The 26,478-nt window shown below is 40.9% G+C and overlaps 2 protein-coding genes across 3 annotated transcripts; one reads left to right on the forward strand and one right to left on the reverse strand.

Annotated features, from left to right (window-relative positions):
* Positions 1-6,457: 6,457 nt before the first annotated feature.
* slc26a11 (solute carrier family 26 member 11) lies at positions 6,458-20,038 on the reverse strand. Of its 2 annotated transcripts, XM_031288926.2 has the most exons (15): positions 19,908-20,038; positions 18,379-18,483; positions 18,016-18,250; positions 16,640-16,832; positions 16,105-16,190; positions 15,132-15,348; positions 14,784-14,962; positions 14,559-14,631; positions 13,808-13,919; positions 10,150-10,205; positions 8,842-8,982; positions 8,631-8,758; positions 7,604-7,703; positions 6,816-6,949; positions 6,458-6,681 (listed from the first exon to the last, which is right to left on the reverse strand). In XM_031288926.2, the coding sequence occupies exons 2-15, from the start codon at positions 18,432-18,434 to the stop codon at positions 6,592-6,594; spliced, it is 1,800 nt and encodes a 599-aa protein (XP_031144786.2). In that variant the 5' UTR covers positions 18,435-18,483; positions 19,908-20,038; the 3' UTR covers positions 6,458-6,591. The 2 variants fall into 2 exon arrangements, with proteins under 2 accessions (XP_031144786.2, XP_035856705.1); XM_036000812.1 differs by lacking the exon at positions 18,379-18,483 and having other exon boundaries at positions 19,908-20,030.
* Positions 20,039-20,133: 95 nt separating this feature from the next.
* sgsh (N-sulfoglucosamine sulfohydrolase (sulfamidase)) lies at positions 20,134-25,876 on the forward strand. Its single transcript, XM_031288927.2, has 10 exons — positions 20,134-20,260; positions 20,324-20,433; positions 21,064-21,224; positions 21,343-21,448; positions 21,574-21,941; positions 22,297-22,378; positions 22,481-22,684; positions 24,395-24,561; positions 24,672-24,889; positions 25,541-25,876. Exons 2-10 carry the CDS (start codon positions 20,352-20,354, stop codon positions 25,722-25,724), a joined length of 1,572 nt encoding a protein of 523 aa, XP_031144787.1. The 5' UTR covers positions 20,134-20,260; positions 20,324-20,351; the 3' UTR covers positions 25,725-25,876.
* The last annotated feature ends 602 nt before the right edge of the window (positions 25,877-26,478 follow it).

Genomic DNA, 26,478 nt, shown 5'->3' on the forward strand with positions numbered 1-26,478 from the left:
CAAGGAGCAAAACATTGCCCCAGATGTGCACCACTATAAGCACAATGTCAGCCTCACACTTTTGCTAAACAATACACACAGTGATTTGCAAAACACTAAACACACTTGTATACATTAGACACAGAAGTATATCATGATGTCACTTCCTTGCAATTTTGATTCATTTTATTTAAACAGGGACAATGCACAAGTTAACATTAACCTTGTATAAGAACAAGGAGAGATGCATTGTGCCAGGTTGTAGCACAAGTGCTATTTTCCGCCCGTAGTCCCTTGTACAATTCCAAAGCACTGACTGTCAAATTACCACACCTACGAGGTGCGCAAACACATTTGATTGTTTAATTGTAGACACACCAATCAGGTTTAAGCACTATATAAATGCAGCAGGTAAGTCTAGTATTTTCTGTACTGTATTTTCAGATCTTTTTTGTTGTTTGTGCACCTGCAATCTGGAAAAGACCAGTTGCACTTCTCATAATTTGAACTGCTTCAGCAGGTCCCTGAGCTCGTTGATCACTGAGTAATCAACGATGCTGACATGATTGCAATCCAGGACCACTGAGCGTGGAGGAGCCGCTTGGGGAGAGACATTAAGGGAAGAAAACAGGAGAGTAAATGAGAGGAAAAACTGAGAGAGAGGAGGTGGTTAAAGGTCCCATGGCATGAAAATTTCACTTTATGAGGTTTTTTAACATTAATATTAGTTCCCCTAGCCTGCCTACGGTCCCCCAGTGGCTAGTAATGGCGATAGGTGTAAACCGAGCCCTGGGTATCCTGCTCAGCCTTTGAGAAAATGAAAGCGCAGATGGGCCGATGCCCAAGTGCTATTTTCCGCCCGTAGTCCCTTGTACAATTCCAAAGTACTGACTGTCAAATTACCACACCTACGAGCCAATCTGTGAAACACAGCCATCAGGTGCGCAAACACATTTGATCGTTTAATTGTAGACACACCAATCAGGTTTAAGCACTATATAAATGCAGCAGGTAAGTCTAGTATTTTCTGTACTGTATTTTCAGATCTTTTTTTTGTTTTGTGTTTTTTTTTTACTGTAATTGTAACCTGTACTGGATACAGTATTTTATGTTTGTCTGTTGTTTGCTGAGCTAACAGTGTTACTACACTACTGTAGTAGCATGAAAACTGGGACATGTTTTGTTGTTGATTCTCCATGTTGACTGATTTGGGTATATGGAGAGAAATAAATTATATTTATATTTCCTCCTCTCTCTCAGTACAACAAGCATTGGCCTTGTGTAGGGTTTGGTGAACTTATTGTATATTTGCACTTTCTCTGTGTACTTCATTTACAGTACTCTAATCACTGAGAAGTAGAATTGCTAAAAGTGTTTTAGGTTAGCAACAGCAGTGTGTAACTGGTTCAAAGAGAACTAAGTCATATTAAACGTGTGTTTCATATGGTAACAAAATATGTTTATGAATTAGTGTATAGTTTTTGAAAGAGTATTTCATTTAGCAAAGTGTCTGAGGTGTTCTGCTAATTGGGTGTGTGGTTGTGCTAATTGTGTGTAGTGTTCTGAAAAACCGGTCCCTGTTTTCAAAATAATGCTTAAGCAATCTAAAAAAAACTGTAAAATAAGGAAAACCAATCACCTTACACTTCCTTTTACTTAGATAATAAAAACAACTTGTTTTAATGGTGGCATATGTGTTAGCTTTGCTCTGTTTTGCTCATTATTAACTGACAGACACCTGTCGTCCCTATTCTTATTGTGTAAATTCAGATTTGGTCCCTGGAAGCCCACCTATCACCTTCAGCCCTAAACATAACAGAGCGAGTTCTCTGTACATACACACATACACACACACACACACACACACACATACATACACACACATACATACACACATGGTCCATTGTGGACATAACGACATGTCCACTCGGATTCAGGAGTGTGAGCGCACAAGGCGAGACTTTACCACTCTCATTGAGGCTTTAAAAAGCACTGGGAAGTCGTTTTTTATTTCGGGCCCACTTCCATCTCTAGGTCGCGGATCATGCCTCTTTAGTAGACTACTCTCCCTTAACACCTGGCTCCAGCTCACATGCAGCATTCACAAGATAGGTTTTATTGACAACTTCAATCTGTTTTGGGAACGTGGCTCCCTGTTCAGCAGGGATGGGATTCATCCCAATACACGCGGAAGCCAGATGCTACGTGGAAATTTGCACCACGCCCTGCATACCCAGACCTTTGATTGACTGTTTACATCCCGTAAACACTCCCACAAGCACACTGACCAGACACACTCTCCCAAAGTCAATAATCAGAGATACAGTGCTACACGCCCCTCTGTGCTCCCTTCAGAGCAATCACCCATTCATAATCCCATAACCACCGTGTCTGTCCCCCGACTGAGACCGATTAAACAAAACACTAACAAAAGAGGTGCTATACTAAACAACCTAATTGGAATTAAAACAACCACTGCAATGATAGAACAGAATAGGAAAATCAAATGTGGATTATTAAATATTAGATCTCTGTCATCGAAAGCACTATTGGTAAACGACTTGATATCAGATAACCACATTGATTTATTCTGCCTCACCGAAACCTGGCTGGGCCATGATGAATATGTTAGTCTAAACGAAGCCACTCCTCCCAGTCATAATAATACCCAAATTCCACGAGGCTCAGGCCGAGGAGGGGGAGTTGCAGCCATATTTGACTCGAGCCTGTTAATTAATCCTAAACCTAAACTAAATTATAACTCGTTTGAAAGCCTTGTTCTTAATCTTCAACACCCAACATGGAAAACAGTACAGCCTATTATATTTGTTGTTGTTTACCGAGCACCAGGTCCATATTCTGAGTTTTTATCTGAGTTCTCAGAGTTTTTATCATGTGTAGTCCTTCAATCAGACAAAGTACTTATTGTAGGTGATTTTAATATCCATGTGGACGTTGACAGCAATAGCCTTAGTACTGCTTTCAATTCACTGCTAGATTCTATCGGTTTCAGTCAGAGTGTGCATAAGGCCACGCACTGTTTTAACCACACCCTTGACCTTGTGCTAGAATATGGCATCAAAATTGACGATTTAATAGTATTTCCGCAGAATCCTTTATTATCAGACCATTTTTTAATAACTTTCGAATTCCTACTACCAGACTATACGAAATTAAATAAAAGTTTCTACACTAGATGCTTATCTGACAGTGCTATAGCTAAATTTAAGGAAGATATTCCAACAGCACTTAACTCAATGTCATGCCTTAATATAACAGAGGACCGTTATGTTAACTTTAGTCCCTCCCAACTTGATAACTTTGTAGACGCTGCTGCGGCCTGCCTACGGACTACTTTAGACTCGGTTGCTCCTATCAAAAAGAAGATGGCGGTGCAAAGGAAACTAGCACCTTGGTATAACTCCCAAACCCGCAAATTAAAACAAATCTCATGAAAACTTGAAAGCAAATGGCGTTCCACCAAACTGGAAGAATCTCATGTAGATTGGCAAGATAGTCTAAAAAATTATAGGAAGGCCCTGAGAAATGCCAGATCGGACTATTACTCAATACTAATAGAAGAAAATAAGAACAACCCAAGGTTTCTTTTCAGCACTGTAGCCAGGCTGACAAAGAGTCATAACTCTGTTGAGCCATCTATTCCTATAGCTCTGAGCAGTGATGACTTCATGACCTTTTTTAATGATAAAATTATAACAATTAGAGAAAAAATTCATCACCTTCTGCCCACAGCTTCTAACGGCTCACTATTGGGCGCAGGAGGGCTAGAGAGAACGATAAGACCTGATACATATTTAGATGGCTTTTATCCTTTAGACCTCCAACAATTAATGTTAAGGGTCTCTTCAGCTAAGCCAACTACCTGTCTCTTTGACCCCATTCCAACGAGGCTACTTAAAGAAGCACTACCCGTGGTCAACACCACATTACTAGATACGATCAATATGTCCTTATTAACAGGTCACGTACCGCAGTCTTTTAAAGTAGCTGTGATAAAACCTATTCTGAAAAAACCCACCCTCGATCCTGAGGTCTTAGCCAACTATAGACCTATATCTAACCTCCCCTTTCTCTCCAAAATCCTTGAGAAGGTAGTCGCTAATCAATTGTGTGACTTTCTGCATAGAAATAGTCTATTTGAAGACTTTCAGTCAGGATTTAGAATGCATCATAGCACAGAGACGGCACTGGTGAAAATCACTAACGACCTTCTAACTGCTGCTGACAAAGGACTTATTAGATCTTAGTGCTGCATTCGACACTATCGACCATACCATCCTGTTACAGAGACTGGAACATTTAGTTGGCATTAAAGGAATCACACTAAGCTGGTTTAAGTCCTATTTCTCTGATCGATCTCAATTTGTTAATATTAACGATAAACCATCCAAATACGCTAAAGTTAGCCGTGGCGTTCCTCAAGGCTCAGTGCTTGGACCAATTCTATTCTCTTTATATATGCTTCCTCTAGGTAATATCATTAGGAAACACTCAATTAACTTTCACTGTTACGCAGACGACACCCAATTATATCTGTCATTTAAGCCAGACGAAAGCGGTCAGTTAGCTAAACTTCAAGCGTGCATTAAAGATATAAAATCCTGGATGACCCACAATTTTCTGATGTTAAACTCAAACAAAACGGAAGTTATTGTGCTGGGGCCCAAGCACCACCGAACTTCATTATCTAAAGATATAGCTACCCTAGATGGTATTGCCCTGGGCTCCAGCACTACTGTCAGAAATCTAGGAGTCATTTTTGACCAGGATCTATCCTTTAATGCCCACTTAAAACAAACCTCAAGAACAGCCTTTTTCCATCTTCGTAACATTGCAAAAATCAGGAACATCCTCTCGCAAAACGATGCTGAAAAACTAGTCCATGCATTCATTACTTCCCGGCTGGACTACTGTAATTCTTTACCATCAGGCTGCTCAAATAAGTCCCTCAAGACCCTCCAGCTGATCCAGAATGCTGCAGCACGTGTTCTGACAAGAACTAAGAAAAGAGATCATATTTCTCCTGTATTAGCTTCTCTGCATTGGCTTCCTGTAAAATCCAGGATTGAATTTAAAATCCTTCTCCTGACCTACAAAGCACTAAATGGTCAAGCACCATCATACATAGAAGAGCTCTTAGTACCTTATTGTCCCACTAGAGCAATGCGCTCCCAGAACTCAGAGCTACTTGTGGTTCCTAGAGTCTCTAAAAGTAGAATGGGAGCCAGAGCCTTCAGCTACCAGGCTCCTCTCCTGTGGAACCAGCTCCCAACTTGGGTTCGGGGGGCTGACACCGTCGCCACATTTAAGAATAAACTGAAAACCATCATCTTTGATAAAGCTTATAATTAGGGAAGTGAGGAGTTGCAGCGTAGTAGACTAGAGGGGGGCAGGAAGTACAAGCCTGTTCCAGCAGCGGAGAGTACGAGCCCGGTCCAGGGCCCCTCTCTTTAGCCTGCCTCTCTTAGTTATGCTATTATAACTCTAGACTGCTGTCGGAAGTTCCTTCCTTCCAAGGACACAATGAGCCGCTCCCTCTTCTCTCTTTTCACTTGTCTCCTTTTGTGTGCATCTTAGTCCCAGAAATGCCTGTTACTAACCTAGCTCTGGGGAGTTTTCTCCCCGGAGTCCCTATGCTTCTTCTTCACCCAGAACATCGCCTTGGAATTGGGTGGCACCTACACCAGGATCCTGGGTGCAGCTGACGCTATGGACTTACTACATCCTGCTACGCTCTGCGATTCCCCGCAGTGTCCGACTGCGTCCTGCTGCGTCCACCCAGGCTGCTGTGCCACACCACACCCCGTAACACCCTGCTGTACCCTACTATGACATGAACTACTACGACTACCATTGTGGTCACTGTTTCACTATCTTTATTATGACTATTATTGCCACCATTCACCACTCCCCCAACTGGTGCCGTCAGACACCGCCTACCAAGAGTCTGGGTCTGTCCGAGGTTTCTTCCTAACAAAAAAGGGAGTTTTTCCTTGCCACTGTCGCAATAGCTACTGCTAATGCTTGCGCTTGAGGCAACCACTGTAATAGTTGGGGCTTCGTAAACTACAGAGTGTGGTCTAGACCTACTCTATCTGTAAAGTGTCTCGAGATAACTCTTGTTATGATTTGATACTATAAATAAAATTGAAATTGAAAATTGAAATTGAAATTGAAATTGGAAATTGAAAATTGAAATTGAAAATTGAAACACACACACACACACACACACACACACACACACACACATTATTTTTCTCATTATTTCCTCATTCATACAAAAAGCACAATACCCCACAAAAGCTGATACTGTACAATACTGTAAAACACAGTATTAGATATCTTTTTCAGTGTTGTTGTGCAATGGTAATGTAGTGCTGTAATCTCGGAGATCCCACAGTGATTTCCAAAGTCTAGTTTAGCTGTACACCTTACAGCAGGTTAATCAGTTGTTTTCAACTTCACAACAGCCAAATAACCTCAGATCCGAAATGTCACTGATCAGTGTTGCTACATTTCCTCTGTCCAGCATCAAAAATCTCCTCTCCAGTCTGTGATTGGATGGTTTTTGTGTCACACATTGAGGAGGCTCTATGACTCCATCTGCAGCGCCGCCTCCACACTGTCTGTATACCTGAAGCCCTGCAGATCAGCTGCAAGGAGAACCTCCAGAACAGAGGGCTGAAGGTGGGAGGACGACAAAGAGAGCGTGTGAGATAAAAACAGAGGGACACACATTTATATTTTGTCTTGCCGTGTTGTTATAAGAACTGAATTCTGGCATTTTATTTTGAAATTGTCAATGAAAAACTCACCTGCAATCTGGAAAAGACCAGTTGCACTTCTCGTAATTTGAACTGCTTCAGCAGGTCCCTGAGCTCGTTGATCACTGAGTAATCAACGATGCTGACATGATGGCAATCCAGGACCACTGAGCGTGGAGGAGCCGCTTGGGGAGAGACATTATGGGAAGAAAACAGGAGAGTAAATGAGAGGAAAAACTGAGAGAGAGGAGGTGGTTAAAGTTCCCATGGCATGAAAATTTCACTTTATGAGGTTTTTTAACATTAATATTAGTTCCCCTAGCCTGCCTATGGTCCCCCAGTGGCTAGTAATGGCGATAGGTGTAAACCGAGCTCTGGGTATCCTGCTCTGCCTTTGAGAAAATGAAAGCTCAGATGGGCCGATCTGGAATCTCCTCCTTATGACGTCATAAGGAGCAAGGTTACCTCCCCTTTCTCTGCTTTGCCCGCCCAGAGAATTTGGCCCACCCATGAGAGAGAGACATCATGGCTTTCAAACGAGCAAAGTGGCAGCTGGTCAAGGCCACACCCCCACTCTCCACCTTGCCCCCCCTCTCTCCTCCTCAATAGCTACAGACACAGAAATGGCACATCCTAAGGAAAGCTCATTGTGGGACTGGCTCTAGTGGCTGTAATTTGGCTGAATTTCGGGAAAGAGATACAGTATTAGGGGACCACTAAGGCCTATATAAAAGCATCCAAAGAGCACCATGTCATGGGACCTTTAAACATGAAAGAGATCACCACACATTACTGTAAGTGTCCTGTGAAAAAAGACAGGCTATCAAACAAATCCTTACCCTGCAGAGCCTGAGTGTGTATGATGTGGCTGAGATACTCTGTGGCAGGGAAGCTGAGTCCACTGCCCAACTCCATCACCAGCACACCGTGATCAGACACCTGCACACAACAGAAACACGTTAACACAAAAGCAATCCTGTACCGTTAGATACCATGATTTCATAATGTTTAAAACACTGCAGCAGCCCTTTGGCCTTGTTATCGTACCTATGTTTCCTCAAATGTCCTCATCTTATTCTACTTGAGTTAGTGAATTCCTGTATTTCACAGAGGAAGAGCAAGAGGTAATGCCAAAAGGTGCAGCCCTTTGGTTTATTGAGGCTGTTAACAGAGAAACTGGTATGAAAGAGTAGCTCTTATTATCAATCCTAATTCGATCTCTGCAAACACCCCCCCCACCTTATTTTTTTTCTTCTTCTTTTTTTCTCCTATTTTACTTATTATTTATGTGTTTGTGTTTTAATTGTGAATTGTTGTTGTTTTTCTGTCTCTCTTGCCCAGATTGCTGTATAGTGTGTGTTTAGTGCTTTTACATGTTGTTAAATGTGGTGTGTTTCTCACATGGAAGAACAATATAAACTTTGATTACAAAATGGAAGAGTAGCTCTGACACTTCTGGGACTGGTGTCACATTTATAAAGAAGCCCTTGCTCAAGGCACCAAAAAAATGATAGTCAACTTCGATCTTTTAGATGAATACTTATATTTCTCTGAACTCTGCTGTACATATCTCCATGTGACCATCAACTAAAGGTGGGAGATATGGATAAAATATCATCAGTATCATCAAAATATAATTTATATTGGGATATAAATGGAAATTATGGTAATTACATTGAGAACCTTGGCTAAATTAGTGAATTAAATCCCTGACAAATACTACTAACGAATGACTAATACTACTTTTAGTAATGGGACTCTTGTCCTGTAACAATGCAAACAAATAACTATTGTACCTTGGTGGCATTGAAAGGTTAATATGTTTCTCCTCCCTCACACACCGTCCTGTACAGAATATTACAGTACCTTTATCTGGGGTCTTGCCAGGTTGTACAGCAGCAGGGCTCCAGATACAGCTACACCCCCTACGATGCCGTACTGCACCTGCCAGAAACTCATCAGGAACGTCACAACAAAAGGCAGCAGGTCCAGCTCTGTAGGAGACACGTGAGCATGAGACCACAATTAAAAACAAACAAATATATGAGAGACACAGAAAAACAAAGAAGACACCTACTGCGTATCCTCCACATCTTAGTCACGACGCGGTAATCCACCATGGGAGCTACCGCACAGATGATAACAGCAGCTAAGGAAGCTTTGGGGATGTAGTAGAAGGCCGGCATGAGGAACGCCAGGGAAAGCAACACTATCACACCTGAAAAAACAGAGAGAAAGAGAGAGAGAAGGGAACATTTAAAGAGATTCCTCATTTCCAAACTAAGAAGAATGCAGACTGAGCAAAAATTTTATCTACACACACACACACATACAAAAATAAGAGAGAGAGAGAGAGAGAGAGAGAGAGAGAGAGAGAGAGAGAGAGAGAGAAGTGAAAGTCACATAAATATGATAGATTTCTTTTTTGTTGTTCCAGACAAGTATTTAAAATTGAAAAGTAAATAATATAAAACATCTTTGTGTTTTCGTTGGCAAGAAAAGGGTTAGTGTTGAAGTCACAAAACCCCAAAAAAGCATATTTTACCAATGTAATGTTGCATTGAACCAAAAAAGTAAAAAGAAAAGAATTTCAACAGACTACTCTGTGTTATCTTAAATAATGTTTTTTAAGCATGACCACAGAAAAAATACTTCTGCTCTTCACTGATTAATCAGCCATTGATCACAAAGACCGGTTGATGTGCATATTAATGGTTTAACCCCAAAGGTGCCGTTTCATTATTTCTTTAGTTTAGAGTTTGGCTGCCTCTGTTTAAGATTAATGTTGTCTCTGTCTTTTCAACACTTCTACCTCTGAACTCCATGACAACATATGTCTACAGAGGAGAGAGAGAGGGAAACGGAAGCTAAGAAACAAGAGTGCTGATAATAGATTAACAGGGGTCAGCAACCGTGAGTTGCTTACTAGAAACTCGCAAGTGTGTAAGAGAGTTTTTTGGAAATGTTGACGTGTCTTATCTCATCTTTTGGCAGATAAGATAGACAATAAAGTATATATTATCTTATCTATCTTATTATCTTGTCCTCTCTCATCTGCATGCCAAATGACCTCTTTCACAGCCATTGGCCAGAGCACAGCCTGTTATTTACAGTAGCATGATTGACTTTTTCCCCCATCCACATTTAGCGAAGACCCGCCCTACTCTGCCTCTGATTGGCTAGTACTCGCTGCCTTCTTCACAGAATGTGGCGCAAAGAGAAAAAAATAACACTACCTGAGCGGGCTCTGTAGATGATGGCAGGCTTAATGCTGATATGGCACACTGATTAACAAGAATATTTTTAAATGGCACTTCATATCAAAAAGGTTGCTGACCCCTAAATTATAACATAGGCCATAACATTGGAAAGTGTCAGGACTCACTGGTGATGATTCCTCCAGCTGGAGTGCAAACACCAGTCTGAGAGTTCACTGCCGTCCTGGATGTGAGCAGAAAATATGACGCTGTAAATATTAGACACCTGACCTCTCACACACACACACACACACACACACACACACACACACACACACACACACTAATTGAACTTTGTCCATCAGACTGTCATTTTATCAGTTACTCCAAGGATCTCGGGCTGGGGAGGAGGGCTCGCGGTGGTGTACAAAAAACAGGGGTGTTTTCCACATTCGAACTACAGGTGACCAAAGTCGGTAGTTCTAATCCTTTTTATTGTGTTTTAATTTACCGGCCCACTGGTTCAAACAGTTCTTTTATTTCTGAATTCAGTGATCTTTTGTCCTCTATTATTGGTTTGGAAAAAGTGGTTATGGTTGGTGATTTTAATATTCACGTCGATGACAATTCCTGCACCTTGGCCGCAGATTTTCTTAATGTCACTGAATCTTTTAATTTTATCCAACATGTGTCTGGTCCCACACATGTTGGGGGTCATACTTTGGACCTTGTTTTTACACTTGGTCTTAATCTTGACTCTATCTGCACTGAGGAGATGCATGTCACTGACCATGACTGCATTTTTATTCAGCAGTCTTTTAATTTGGATTTACAGCCCAGTAAACGCCTAAGCAGTTCTCGCATATTAAACCGCCTTTCAGCGGAAAGGTTTTCTGCTGCATTTGACCAAAGTGCAGTGTTGTCTTATAATACTGACATTAATGGTCTGGTTCACTCATTCAACACGTACTGCTCATCACTTTTGGATAATGTGGCTCCAAGTAAAGTGCGACTTGTCCCTTCTGTTAATTCATCCCCATGGTTAAATGACTCCACTCGTTCTTTTCGACGTTTATGTTAGAGGTCTGAACGAGAGTGGCAAACCACCAAGCTTCAGGTGCACCGGATCATCACAAAGAACTATTATTTGAATACAATAACATGGTTAAGGAAGCGAGGACATCGTACTTTACTAACCTTATTGCTTCTAGCAAGCGTAATCCCAAAATCCTTTTTGACACCGTTAACAATCTTGTAAATCCCTCTCCTCCTGAAGTGCCAGTCTTTTCAAATAATGACTGCAGTGATTTTCTCTTGTTCTTTGAAAATAAGATCAGAGATGTCAAGAATAGCATCATCTCCACTGCTACGGTATGTTCTTTTCAGTTCACTCGGCCATTAACTTTGAACCGTTTTGCTCCTATTTCTCTGCTAGAACTCACTGACTTGGTGAACAGTATGAAGCCTTCCTCGAGCCCGGTAGATGTTATACCTACTTCCCTTCTTAAAAATGTCCTCAGGTCTGTAAGTACTTGTTTACTTTCTATAATCAACTGCTCTCTGCAAACCAGCTGTGTCCCACTGTATTTTAAACATGCAGTGTTTCAGCCACTTTTAAAGAAAACAAATCTGGATCCCTCAATTCCCGCAAACTATAGGCCAATCTCCAAGATGCCTTTTATTTCGAAATCTTTAGAAAAAGTTGTAGCTAATCAGCTTTCTGCTGTTTTAGCCACTCACAACATACTAGACACATTTCAATCGGGCTTCCGTCAGAAACACTCTACAGAAACCGCTCTTCTTAGAGTATCCAATGATCTAATGATGTCTTCTGATGCGGGTAAATGTTCTGTTCTGGTACTGTTGGACGATACTGCATCACACCATTTTGCTTGACAGACTTAAGCACTGGGTTGGGATCTCTGCGATCGCCCTGGACTGGTTCACCTCCTATCTTTCAGATAGAACCTATTCAGTGTCACTGGGCCCCTATTCCTCTGAAAACCCGGCTCTTTCCTGTGGGGTGCTGCAGGGCTCTGTGTTAGGTCCAATTTTATTTACATTGTATATGCTTCCCCTAGGCCACATAATTAGGCAATTTGGAGATATACGTTATCATTTCTACGCTGATGACATCCAGCTGTATGTCTCTTTTAAGCCGGAGGAAACTAACAAAGTGTCAGCACTGCTCAATTGTTTGTCCTCCATTAAGGATTGGTTGGCAAACAATTTCTTGCAGCTTAATGAAGATAAGACCGAAGTCCTTATTGTTGCTCCGGATACTACAGCCTCCAAAGTTGTTAATCTTTTGCGGTCCCTTTCTTCAGTGGTACAGTCCAATCTTAGAAACCTTGGTGTTATATTACATCAGAATATGTTTCTTGACCAACATATCAGGTCACTGACCCGCACAGGTTTCTTTCAACTGAGAAACATTGCTAAACTTAGGACCGTGGTTTCGCAAAGTGAACTTGAGATGATCATTCATGGTTTTGTTTCATCACGGCTTGATTACTGCAACTCCATTTTCACTTGTCTTAGCAAGTGATCCCAGGACCGTCTGCAACTAGTGCAGAATTCTGCTGCTAGGCTGTTGACCAGGTCCACCAGAATGTCACACATCACTCCTGTGTTATCCATGTTACATTGGCTTCCAATAAAGTTCAGGATCCAATTTAAGGTTCTAGTTCTTACATATAAAGCATTGCATGGACAGGCGCCTGTTTATATCTCTGAACAGGTCACTCAGATCTTCTAACCAGGGACTACTGGTGGTCCCACGCACTCGTTTAAAGACTAAAGGTGATCGTTCCTTTGAAGTGGTAGCTCCGATCTTGTGGAACGCCCTTCCTGTTAACTTACGTTCTGCAGTCTCGGTTGACGCTTTGCAACTGAACTGAAAACATACTTGTTTCAACTGGCTTTTGTCTAATGTTTGTAATTTTGGGTTTTATTTAATTTTTTTTAATCGCGATTAATCGCTGAATTTCTATAGTTAATCGCAATTAATCGCATGTTTTATCACATGATTAAAATTCTATTATTTTGCATTTCAGAACAGTTTTTAAGTACATATTAACAATCGAAAAGCAATTTTTACCAGTGTATCTTGATTGGGAATCAAATGAATGCAAAGAAAGTGACTTTATGAACATGATTTTAAGATTTGTAATTATTTATTTACTGTAAACAAAAGAAAAATGTGTGAATCTGTCATTATTGCACAATTCCTCCAAGTACCTAACTAAAAAACTAAAAAATCCCTTACTTTACTAGAGTTAATATAGTGTTTAGTAACTCCTAAATAATGTTGATTACTCATTGATGTCCAGTGATCACCGGTTAATGAGACAGCATTTGCAGCACCTTGCAGCTGTTCCACTGTGGCTGCTTTCTCCGTGTCGTACAGGCTGTGTATCCGTGAAAACTACGGTCTCCCTCGACGGCAACAAGACAGGTCAGAACATGCCAGGATGTGTTAGGAGGAAGTGGCAGCTTGATGATAAGTAACGGTGCTGCAAAGGGTCAAAATAGTAGCCTGTTAGGCACGACGCAAAGCCGAGTGAAGTGTAAAATAAATTAATAAATGCCGGCATGCGATTAATGCGATTAAAAAAAAATTAAATCGCATTGCGTTGGCCCCCTAATCACATCGTGATTTTATTCTTTTAATCCTCATTGGAATTGCATTTGTTGTTGCTTGTTTATTTTCTGTTTTGGATCCTATTGTATTTTAATCAAATGTCTTTTGTGTGAAGCACTTTGTGACTTGGTCTGTGAAAGGTGTTATATAAAATAAAACACACACACACACACACACACACACACACATACACACACACACACCTTCCAAAGCTGCCAGTGACAGGGTAGGCTGACACAAAGGAGCCCATGATATTGGTCACACCAATTGCCAGCAGCTCCTGGTTGGCATCAATTCTGTAGTCGTTCTGACTGGCTGAGGACAAACAGGAAGTTAAAATCAGTCCGATGAGACACCCATTCTTTAACTGCATGTTAGGATAATTATTTATCAAAGAATGGACAAAATCAGTTCTCTCAAACTAATAGTCAGCATAGTGTTTAACAACAGCTTTTTATAAAGGAAAAGGGAATAATATTACAAAGAGATACTGTCTTCTTAACTCTGGTCAGGCCCGGCGTCTCCTCCACATGTGCTCTCTCTGCCCTCAGGGGCATTCTGTGCTTTTCACAAGGTCAGTGGCTCTCATGACTATCTCATGAGAAACAGAAATAGTTGCACACAGACTTCATGCAAATAGTTTAACACTAAAATGAAGCAAAGATTATAGCAAGCATAACTTTTCTAACACTGCCATTATTATCTAATGATGGTATTTTTGGGGTAGTAGTAGAGAGAGAGGGGATGACAAGAAGCAGGGCAGATTTGAACCCGGGCCGCTGCCTACACGGGCGCACACTCTACCAGGTGAGCTAGAGGATGCCCCATGATCATGTGTGTCTGAACAACATCTTATGGAAATCCATTTGATAGTTGTTGAGATATTTCAGTCTGGGCCAACTGACAGACAGACATTGCCATCTCTACGCTACTAGTGTGGCTAAAAACACTTACCAAAAGCTTTAGCAATAGCAATGCTCTCTAACAGACCCATGAAGGGAATCACAGCAAGCCCTCCTCCAAAGCCCTGCACAAAACACAGAAAGGACAACTGGCTAGTCAGCTGCTCTTCTGGTGAAGTGGAAAGATTTTGGGAAGTAAAAGTTGCAACTCAATCTTTTAGCAACAAAGATTCACTGCCCTCCCCCCTTTTGCTGGCCTCGTCACTCTGCTCCGTACCTCTACAATCTCTCCAAAGGAGACGACGGTGCCGTTAGCTGTGGTGTCTGAGGTGGGTGGGGGCCTGAATGGCGGGAGCCCCTGGGAAGTTTCCCCAGTGACTGTAAACACGGGATGACCGTAAGCATTCCAAGAAAATGCTACCAAGGATGCAGCCACGACCACCAGAGAGTTACGCACTGACCAAGACAGAAAAGACATGACGAAATTGGAGGAAAGTTTTAGAAAAGTAAAACATAGTGCAGACACACTGTAAAATGTTATACACAATCAATCACAAAAGATAAATACATCTGTGACAGACACACACACACACACACACACACACACACACACACAGGTACTGACTGGTAGCAACCGTCCACACTAGTTTCCTGGCGACTCTGGCGCAGGTGGGAGCGTTGTCAGAGCCCAGACTCGTCTTCATAAAGGACAACATGACCAGCAGAGCGAGACAAAGCAGACCCAGTACCACATCACCTATCCTGGCTTCTGGGATCTTGTAGAAGGTGTAGTAGACCTCCAGGACGAACTCGTGGGGAATGCTTTGGAGTCCCAGAATATTCTAGAAACAGAAAAGATGCGACTGCCATCAGCTGAAACAACCGACTCTGAAATGAGTTGTAGATCTGGTCTCTCTCTTTGCATTTTAGATAATTTTAGTAAATGCAAAATTTGTTTGCAGATCCAAATCAATCAAGAGAAAATCAGCCCCCATAAGCTGCTGGTCAAACCAGACCAAGTGCGGCTGTAGTTGTGAATCCCTATTGGTGTATTTAATTGCAAGGGGTAACAAGAGGTGTGTTAATAGCAAGAATGTGTTATTTCTCCTTTTAAATGTTATATAATCTTACTATAAATATCATAAACATAAACATCTGTCTCCCAGAAATGCTGCTCCTAAATCAGAAAGTTAAACATGCACTCTCACCATCATACGAACGAGTCCTTGCTGTTCTGTAAACTGTAAACTGTGTGGAGCACACCAATACTGGGCGCTAATTCCTTCCATGTCAACATTTTAAAAAATCTACATTAACACATAAAAACAACAACACATTTTGTAAAGGCTCTATTATGTCACTGACAAGATATTGTCGTTGAGCGGGACATTTTCCAGTTGAAAGATACAATTGTCAGCGCTTTCAGTTGGACAAACTATCTAATAGAGACAATGTTTCTAAATGAAATCAAACATACGTATTTTTGACATTTCTGTTCCTGAGTACAGGAGCTGGTAACTGGTGGTTTTGTAGATGTATGTGTTGTTTATGTTGCTGTGTTTGTTTGAGACAAGTGAGTGCATGTGTTTAACTCTCACCTTGACCTGGCCAAAGCCAATGGTTATCGCAGCAGCACAAGTGAAGCCTTTTATTACAGGGAAAGAGATGAAGTCTAGCAGGAAACCTGCAGAAGACAAGCAAAGCAATGAACGATTTACAGAGTCATGACACTGACCTTAAACCTCCCCAAAAAAAGAAGCATAGTTGAGAAATCTACAGACTTCACAGGAATTGTGAGTGATTAAGCTGAGGAAGTGGTAGATAGAAGTCGTGGTAGGAAGTGTCTCTCCTGCACTCACAAACTAATCTCCCGTTTCCTCACAGTCTCCGCTGTTCTGTCCTGTGACATGTATCTCTCTCTTCTCTTTTCTAAACAACTCATTTCTAATATTGTAATGTTTTTAAATCAGGCTTTGATACAGAGCTCAACTTAAATTTCACATATGCTAAAATATAATTGCTATCAAGTGAAAACAACATGTCACACTTTTTGTATGTTTGTCCACTTGGCTCGCAAGTGTCAACTAAATCAAGAAAAACCCCAAAACTGCTGTCACCTGACCCGTCCCTCACCTAATCTCAGTAATGCCATTAGAGCCTGGATGACTCCACAGAGAAGGCTCAGCAGCACGGCTCGGTGCGGCTGCCCCCCCACCACGGAGAAGCACAGGAGGGACATGATGGCCGTGGGACCCAGTGTCACGTCCTTAGAGGTCCCCAGGAGGGTGTAGATGAGCCCCCCCATGAAGGCAGAGTAGAGTCCGTACTGAGGAGAGAAAGGCTTTTAGATTGATTCATTACAGTCCCTCTCCACTCAACAATCTGTTTCTTCTTGTTGCTTGACCAGAGTTTTACACTATAAAGCTTTTTTCACATTTGTCTGATGAAGGAGGAATGTTTCTCTGTGTTCTCGTAAATCATAACTACTTTGGAAGCCAATCATGGTTCAATATGCAAATTAAACAAGTGTGATGTGGAAATTTAAAACCTTCAGTGCACACTCACTGATAAAGGACTTTTCAGTGAAGTAGGAGGCATCTTGTGTCCAGAAGTTAAACTTTTGAAACTTTTAAAAACTTTTGAAAACATTTTCATACTGTACTCATAGATTCAGGATTTTTCCAAGGATGGACAAGGAACAAATGTAATTGCAAGAGTATTTTAGATGTCTTAAAACGTATGTGGAAGGGATCTTTACTCTTGATTATATTCCCATGAATCGATTTCTCATTTGGTGGATAAAATGTCAGAAAATAGGAAAAAATGACCCTCAATATTTCTTGTAGATTACTTGTTTTGTCCAACCATCCATTCACAACTCAGATATTAAATTTGTGGAGAAAAAAAATCATTTGAGAAAATGTGTGGCATTTTTGCTTGAAAAATTACAATTAATTGACTTCCAAAATAGTTGCCGATTTATATTCTGTCAATCAAGTAATTGCTTCAGCTGTAATGATAAATAAATAAAGAGAATTATCTTTAAGTGAAAGCAGTGCATCAGTAAAATGGGATGGTATTGATAGACGACATCATGATTTCAACTCTGAAATGTTGAGAACAAGTGACAAAACATATGGAGGGGATGCACACTTGTTCACTTCTTTTGTTCATGGCCCCAGGAAAACTAGCGACTAGAGGTGTGATGAGATCTCGACCCACGAGATTTCTCATTGAGGTAAAAAGTGTCTCGCGATATCACTACACAAGTGCAGAGGAGCAGCCAGCATGACGGATGAGTCTGACTTGAACCTCGAAATTAGTGTCAATCTCGTGAACCCAATCTCGTGTCTCGTCTCGTCTGGTGAGCTGGGTGTCAAGTAATGGGGATCCAAATATAGAATACTGTAGTAGTTGATTTTAACAACTTGATGATTGAAAACAGCCCAGCTGGAGAGAGTTAAATCTAAATGGAAGTTGAATCCACAGAAAACCCAGCTACGATTCACCTGAACAGGAAGGCCGGCTACTTCAGCATAAGCCAGCACCTGCGGTACAGTTGTCAGCCCGACGGTGAGGCCTGCGAGCAGGTCCATCTGAAGCCACTTCAGCTTGTACCTGGGTAGCCAGGAGAGGATTGGCAGCCAGGCCTTGAGTGTGTTGTAGGAGCAGCAGCCCCGAGCCGACAATCGACCCAGCAGAGGCCTGTCCATCGCACAAGGATTACAGGTCAGGAAGGAGAACCTGGAGAGGAGGATGACGACAACGAAAAGGATGAAGAGACAGCAGCAATGTGCACAAAGGGAAAAGTGATGTTTTACATATTCAAATGTGTGCATGAGTAGGCTGATTACAGAATAAAAGCCACTTACACAAAGTGTTTAAGTTTCCTCCTCTTGTTTGTCTGTGTGTTTTTCTGGACAAACATGCAGCATGTTAAAGAAAGCGGATGCCATATCTTCGGTGCATTCTGTGATCTGTGTGTAATAGGAAAAAAAAAAAAAAAAGTCTTCAGGTAACTAACTTGTAAGCTGCCAGGTCAGACATTCAATTTGTCTTTCTGTGTCCCTCTACCTTAACAAGCTTTTAGGTTGTTAGGTTTTATGATGGTCATACAACAGGTAAGTGTGCTGCATACCTTTTTTCTCCACAATCATCTACAAGCCATTAAACAAAGAAATAATCCCACACATATTCCTCGGTGTTATGTGAGTTTACCAGTAGCTTCATTTTATAGTGTAATGTTTTTTAATGCTTTCTCCCATTGTGTCCTATAATGTGTTTATGTTATGTAGGCTATAATATTCTACTAAAATAGATTGAACATTAAGATGTTGCATTAACAAAGTGGAAGAACATGAATGATTTAAATTATACAGCTGTGTGACTGGAACAAACACAACAGATGAAGATAGAATAGAATAGAAGAGATTTAAATAGAACTGAAAAACAACACGTAATAGAATAGAAAAAACTAATAGAAATAGAAAAACAGAGTAGAGTAGAGTGGAATAGAAGAGAACAGAAAAAGACACAACAGAACAGAATATCATCTTCATCATCAACTTTTTATTCCAGAGTCAAGGTTCATTCAAAAGACACAGACATGACATACAACATACCTTAAAAAGAAATAGAAACATATACAAAGAAATAAAAACAGAAGAAACAACAATACTACATTTCTATAAAAGACACTTATACCAGTGTTTCCATAGTGATGATTGGTATCGTATGGCACTAAACCTAGGATTTAATAATAGCATAACAATGCTATTTTGGGAGACGTTCAGGCGACAAATGAATTTAGATGAGACTCCTCAATAATGCCTGAAAGGTGCTGACCCCTGCATTACAGAACAGGTCACTTGCACTAGAGCACCTGGGTTTGTTGAGCAGTATCCTCATACAGTCATTATAAGCAAACTTAAGCTTCTGCATGCTTGCCTTTTTGGACTTAGTCCATAAGGGAGCAGTATACAAAGGAGTGCAATACGCTTTAAACAGACTCATTTTGACGTCATCCGTGCACATGTGGAATTTTCTTACCAACATGTTAGCTTGGGCATATAATATAATATATGCGACGCTGCCTGAGTATATCCTCATCATCAGATATATATATATATATCAGAATAGAAAACACTACACAATAGAATTGAACAGAATAGGGCAAAAAAAGCAATGCAATAAAATGGAAAAGAAAAACAGAATAGAACACACTACACAGTTGTTATGTAGTGTTTGTACTATATTTTGGGACCCCCCTCGAAAATAAGATACTTCTCAAGTGGTTTATCCTAATAAACAAATTTAAAACTTTAAAAGAATAGAAAAGAGCAAACAATCCAACAACATAAAATAGAAAAACAAGACAACAGAATATAATAGAAACTCTTACTAAATCTCTCTCTTCATCTGGTTCAGCTGTGATTTTTAGCTCCTTCTCTGTCAACCATGGATGTGGTGTCAACGCGTTGTTGTTACATTTCCAAAACCACTTCCTAAAATGACATTTCGCTGATGAAGCGCGAGACGGTTCCTGTTTTCTATCCTCACGTGACCTTTTTTCATGTGACCACAGATGGGCGGGGCTTAAGTTGTTTGAGGAAGACGGTGAAAACAAGTCCAATACAAATGGTCCAAATCCGTCTGGCACCCAGCTCTACTTGTCACGTTATGTACTTTAGGTAATAATTGTGATGACTGAATTCATTTTATTTATTGAATGTAATTGTTTTGACTCATATTAAATGTTTCAAAGCCAAACCAGAAATCATTTTGAGACTAAGTAGGCGAGATCTATGTGAAACCGTCAGAAGAGATAATCATCCTCATCACGATCATGCTGCTTGAGTTGCTTTTTCTCATTTTGGCATCATGTTGCATCGGGGAGTCAAAGAGAAGAAATGTCCTTCTAATAATTGGTGAGTGAACTTTTACATTTATAGGTCGTGCTAGTTTTAAATACTTCAAATGTCTTTTCAACTGGAAGAATTACAATGCTGAAATATCAGGTACACCTAGCTAAATCTAATACACTCTAATACAACAGTCCAGCAATAAATCCTATTGCATTATACAGAGAGGGGGTATTATTATAGCCTACCCTCACTGATATACATGGGGTGGACAAAAATAACAAAAATACCTCTCTGTATAATGATGTACACTACTGGTCATACTAAGCATGTGGACAAGTCTATCACAGCCTACACTTGCTTCTATGTATTCCATTCAAGGGAAGTCTTACAGTCAACAATGACAACAGTGTGCCTTCAACTTTATAGCAACAGATTGTTTCAACATGAACATGCCACAGAGCACAAAGCCAGGTCCATAAAGAAATGGTTGTCTCAGTTTGGTGTGGAAGAACTTGCCTGCACATAGCTCTGCGTTCAACCCCATTAAACACCTTTAGGATAAACTGAAACACTGACAGCGACGTCCAACATCAGTGGGTGACATCACGAATGCTCTTGTGGCTGAATGGGAGTAAATCCCCCTTTTGACCATGTAGTGTTAGAGATAATACATGTGTCTTTTCCCTCTTCCAGCTGATGATGCAGGTTTTGAGACGGAGGTGTATAACAACTCTGTGGTCCACACCCCCCACCTGCGCTCTTTGGCCCAGCGTAGCCTGGTGTTCAGCAACGCCTTTACCTCTGTCAGCAGCTGCTCCCCCAGTCGCTCCACCATCCTCACTGGCCTGCCACAGGTAAAACACATACACACACACACACACACACACACACACACACACACACACACACATATGGATGCCTCTCATTTGTGCATGAAGGCACAGTATTTAGGTCTGTTTGATGTGTTTTCAGCACCAGAACGGCATGTACGGGCTTCATCAGGGTGTTCACAACTTCAACTCGTTTGACGGAGTACAAAGTCTGCCGCTGCTCCTCAGCCAAGCCAACGTACACACAGGTAAGTAACATAGACACCAGTTTATTTCAAGTCACTCACACACACACACACACACACACACACACACACACACACACCACCATCATTTCTCCCCCTCTTTCTTTTCTCTTTTCTTACTCCCACAGGTATAATTGGGAAGAAGCATGTCGGTCCTGGATCTGTATACCCTTTTGATTTTGCCTACACGGAAGAGAACAACTCTGTCCTCCAGGTGGGGAGGAACATCACCCGTATCAAACTCCTGGTCCGAAAGTTTTTCCAGACCCATAACGAAGAAGCTTTTGAACGAAGGCGAAAGAAAGACGAGAATAAAGAAAATATAAAAGATGAAGAGAAGCCGTTTTTCCTGTATGTTGCCTTTCATGACACCCACCGATGTGGACACTCGCAGCCCCAGTATGGAGCTTTCTGTGAGAAGTTTGGGAATGGTGAAATGGGGATGGGTAGAATACCTGACTGGACGCCAGAATATTACACACCAGAACAAGTAAAGGTCAGTGACATACAGATTTTATGTTTTCACGTGACTTTTTCACCTTTTTAAAAAAAATATAAATTTATACCTATTTCAAAAATTTTACTTCATATTTCTTGTATTATAACATTTATCATTTCTACAGCAGTACATTTGAGAGCATATTTTTTTTGTGGCTGCTCATGATATACCATGAACATGTACATTTTTCTTTTCACTTCATGGTCACATTTCTACTGCTGCTGTTATGCTGTTTTTAAACAAACAAAATTACAAATCCTAAGATTTTGTCTTATTGATTATTGTAATGAAATACATCTGAAAGACACACAGAGACAAAAGTTTGATGAACCTGTCCTCATCTTGTGTTCAGGTTCCTCCTTTTGTGCCGGACACACCTGCAGCACGAGCCGACTTGGCTGCACAGTACACCACGGTTAGCAGGCTGGACCAAGGTAGGTAAAACCACCTACCCATAAAAAGACACAAAGGCACAAGACAGAGAGAAGCTATTTTTGTGAAACACTAAGCTATACTGGTGTGAATTTCCTCTGCAGGTATCGGTTTGGTTCTTCAGGAGCTCAGGGACGCTGGTTATGAGAACGACACTCTGGTCATCTACAGCTCCGATAACGGCATCCCCTTTCCGAACGGCAGAACCAACCTGTATCGCTCAGGGACAGCCGAGCCCATGCTGGTGTCCTCTCCAGAGCACAGGGAGCGATGGGGAGACACCAGCCAGGCCTACGTCAGCCTGCTGGGTAAGAGATGGATGTAATGAAATATAGACCATAAAGTCTGTCACTTGTCAAGTCAGCCACTTGCTGTGAGCACAGTGTCCATAGCAGGTTTTGTTCCAGTTTAGTGCTCACACCAGTTGCTACCATCCTTTTTTGGCTTGTGACTCCTTAAAACAGGGTACCAGCGGGGATCTTAAAAGTCTTAAAAATGTCTTAAATATAATATTCCAAAAATAAGGCCCTAAAAGTCTTACATTTCTTTAGAAAGTCTTAAATTTCGTTCACAAAGGTCTAACATTTGTATTGTCCTTTCATAAGATTAAATAACTCCTTCATCGTTTCGTCACAAAGCATGCATGTATTGAGTACTACAATTAAATATTGTATTAAGTTCAAGTACTTGGTAAACAATTCTTTTTTAGCCTAAAATCCTTTCGGGTATTCCGTTATATCCTACATACTTTTGCCAGTATGTTCATGAAGTTGGTATTAAATTTCATTCTAAAAGGTATTAAAAATGTCTTAAAAAGTCTTATATTTAACTTGTGGAAACCTGGGGGTACCTTGTAAAATGAAGAAATGTCTACTTCTGTGTGACCCCTCATCACAGGTTATGGCCTTAGTGAGAAATGAGTTGTGAGCAGTTCAATCAAAGAGAGATTTTCTAATTTTTTCCAGTGTTTTGTAGGCCACACAGGTATCTGTATTTCAGTAAAAAAAGAAAAAGTCAGCAAAAAAAAAAAATTCTAATCATCTTGTGACCACTCAGATTTATCTTGGGAACTCTCGGTGTGTTCCCTGTTTGGGAACCACTGGCATAGACAATTGAACAAACAGTGAAGTCAATGTGTTTATCTGATGTGCTACATCGGCCACCAGAGGGAGACTTAACAATTGTGCATCAGCAGCAGATCTTAGATAAAATAAGAAACTGAAAATGATCCCCTGTCCTGAGAGGGTAATAATTAAATGTAATCAGGACAATACCATCAATTAAACAATAGAAAAAACAGTTGTGATATAAATGTCTGCAGATTGTATTAACAACACATTAAATAAACTAACTGTGGCAAATATTTACGTATATAAGTAGTAGGTGTAATGAACATTAAATAACGTTAAAACACTTGTCACTGTCCTATGAAAACCATGTTTCTCCATGATGTTGACTTTTTATGAGCTAAGAAAACCAACACTGTTTCCAATGGGTTTTTAAATGGTTTATTTAGTTCAAAAACTGGGACAATTGGAGACAACATGGAGGAGAACTTGATCCTTCAATTAAAGATAGTTTTTTGGGCATTTTTAGGCCTTTATTGACAGGACAGCTAAAGACATGAAAGGGGAAGAGGGGGGAATGACATGCAGCAAAGGGCCGCAGGTCAGAGTCAAACCCGGGCCCGCTGCATCGAGGAGTAAACCTCTATATATGGGCGCCCACTCTACCAACTGAGCTATCCGGGCGCCCTTGATCCTTCAATTAATCTGAAACATTCAAAACCTGCCTATTCGGAGATATGTGGTTTTCATCGGACAGTGACATGTAAATATGTTTACAGTATGAAATAATAGCAACACTGTACTAATTATGAGTACAGTATTTTAAAATTTCTATAATTATTATTGCATGAATACTAACATTAAATTGAAATGTATCAACTCAGATATTACTGTAGTTTGCCTTATTTCCTCACTATCTTTTCTCTTCTTCTCCCTCTCTTGTTTTGGCAGACATCACTCCCACCATTCTGGAATGGTTCTCTGTTCCCTATCCATCCTACAGCCTCCCCGGCGGCCCTGCCACCCTGGTTCACCTCACCGGTCGCTCCTTACTGCCTGCTCTGGTCACTGAGCCCAGCAGCTGGCACACCGTCTACGCCAGCCAGTCCCTTCACGAGGTCTGTGAGCACTGCTGTTTTTTTAACTACCAGACGGGATGTCATGGCCCCTGTCACAAATAGGAGTCAAACAATGGGCCTTGACTGCTGTACTGTCATTTGGATTTCAGGTAACCATGTACTACCCAACCCGCTCCGTCCACCAGGGGGCGTACCACCTTCTCCACAACCTACACTACCGCATGCCCTTCCCCATCGACCAGGACCTGTACGTGTCACCCACCTTCCAGGACCTGCTGAACCGCACGAGGCTGAGTGAGCCCACGCACTGGTTCAAAAGCCTGGAGCAGTATTACTACAGAGAGCGCTGGGAGCTGTTTGACTCCAGGTCTGTTACAAATCATGTTGCTCCATCATGTTTTCAGCTATGCAGAAGATAAATATCAGTCCCATTTGAGCTTAGAGATCGATGCCCAAAGCAGAGTGATCACAATACCTTACCTTGATTGGTGGATGACACCAGTTCCTCTGATTGATATAAGGTACACCATCCACTGTTCACAGTGTGATTAGGCATAAGGAAATGTTCAGAAACTGACACAATAAAGGATAGAAAATTTTCTCAAACTAAATCAAATATGAATATTCATAAGAGGAAATAGGTACGCTTCTCCTGCAATGAACTTCAGTTAGTTTCTCTCAACAACAAAAAACCTGCAACGTATATGTTTCCTAAAAAGAAGGAAAAAGAGGAAAGTGGCTAAAGCATGGCCTTGTGTTGATGGTCTGACAAATTCTAATATTGTATGTCCATTTTTCATTTATATTGTCAATATATAGAATTTTCAAATAAACCATTTTAATTAAACACTACAGGGCTTCCTTTGCTTCACTGTGACCAAAAAACGAGCACGAGCATGTTCTCTGTGGTGAAGAGAAACATCATTTAGACCTTCATCCTGGGAATTAAAACAATAAAGCTTTATTTTACCTTCAATAGTTGTTTTTTTCAATTTGAACATATGCTTCACCAACACAGGACAGACCCACTGGAAACGAGGAACCTGGTATCAGACCCAAACTACAGCGCCGTGCTGGAGAGCCTGAGGCAGAGTCTGCAGAAGTGGCAGTGGGAGACGGGGGACCCCTGGGTCTGTGGACCTGACTACGTCCTGGAGGACAAACTAGAGCCACACTGCAGACCACTCTACAATGGACTCTGATGGACACTGCTGGTACTTTTACTCATCTTGATCGACACGATGTCCACACATTCTTCTTATAAAATAAATAACATTCATATGTAGTTTTATTTTTGTATGTCAGTGCTACTTTTTTAATGCTAAAAATAAACTTAAATTGCCTTAATTCCTAACATTGTTTATGGTATAGTATCATTCTTCTTCTTTATGTAACCATATAATTTCATCATTCAAGTCAGTGGTCCTTCTTATCTGGCTCTATACATTTAAGGTACATTTTCCCATCATCCAGACCCCCTCATAACTGAATATATATAACTTAATTGAACAAATGTAGATGCAGCCCTCTTTGTTTTTAGTCCCTATCACTGTTGTTCTGCTACTGATCTGCTAATACACAGGCGGGGGAGTTCATGACGCATGACCGGTGAGGTGGGCAAATCAATCGGGAAAAGGGTGTGTATTGATTACTCTGAGCTCCACTTTGAAATGAGACTAATACTCAATCCTTCCATGTGGAAATCTGTTGGAAGGGAATACAATTTGGATCAGTCGATTATTCGCTCATGTTTATTGATCTGCTATTTTTAATTTTTCACTCCTAATTCCATTCCAATCCATTTTCACTCATGTTGTGGTCTTCTGAAGCCATGTGCAGTGATTCTGCTTTGTTGTGCACCTTTTGATGCATGCAGTGGGTAAGCACGGACACAAGTTAACAGCTTTTATGCACTTTGTGCGTGATTTCCAGACACATTGATCCGACATCTTTTTC

This window comes from Sander lucioperca, chromosome 4 (genome assembly GCF_008315115.2).
Source record: "Sander lucioperca isolate FBNREF2018 chromosome 4, SLUC_FBN_1.2, whole genome shotgun sequence".
Lineage (NCBI taxonomy): Eukaryota > Metazoa > Chordata > Actinopteri > Perciformes > Percidae > Sander > Sander lucioperca.

Excerpts from the sequence above, each read along its gene's own strand:
- slc26a11 (XM_031288926.2), bottom strand. The coding sequence starts at position 18,434 with ATGTTTGTCCAGAAAAACACACAGACAAACAAGAGGAGGAAACTTAAA. Across the intron at positions 14,632-14,783 it reads CCTTTGGAGAGATTGTAGAG|GGCTTTGGAGGAGGGCTTGC; the intron begins GTACGGAGCAGA and ends TGTTTTGTGCAG. Across the intron at positions 7,704-8,630 it reads TGGCAAGACCCCAGATAAAG|GTGTCTGATCACGGTGTGCT; the intron begins GTACTGTAATAT and ends TGTTGTGTGCAG.
- sgsh (XM_031288927.2), top strand. The coding sequence starts at position 20,352 with ATGCTGCTTGAGTTGCTTTTTCTCATTTTGGCATCATGTTGCATCGGG. Across the intron at positions 21,225-21,342 it reads TCCTCACTGGCCTGCCACAG|CACCAGAACGGCATGTACGG; the intron begins GTAAAACACATA and ends ATGTGTTTTCAG. Across the intron at positions 24,890-25,540 it reads TGGGAGCTGTTTGACTCCAG|GACAGACCCACTGGAAACGA; the intron begins GTCTGTTACAAA and ends TCACCAACACAG.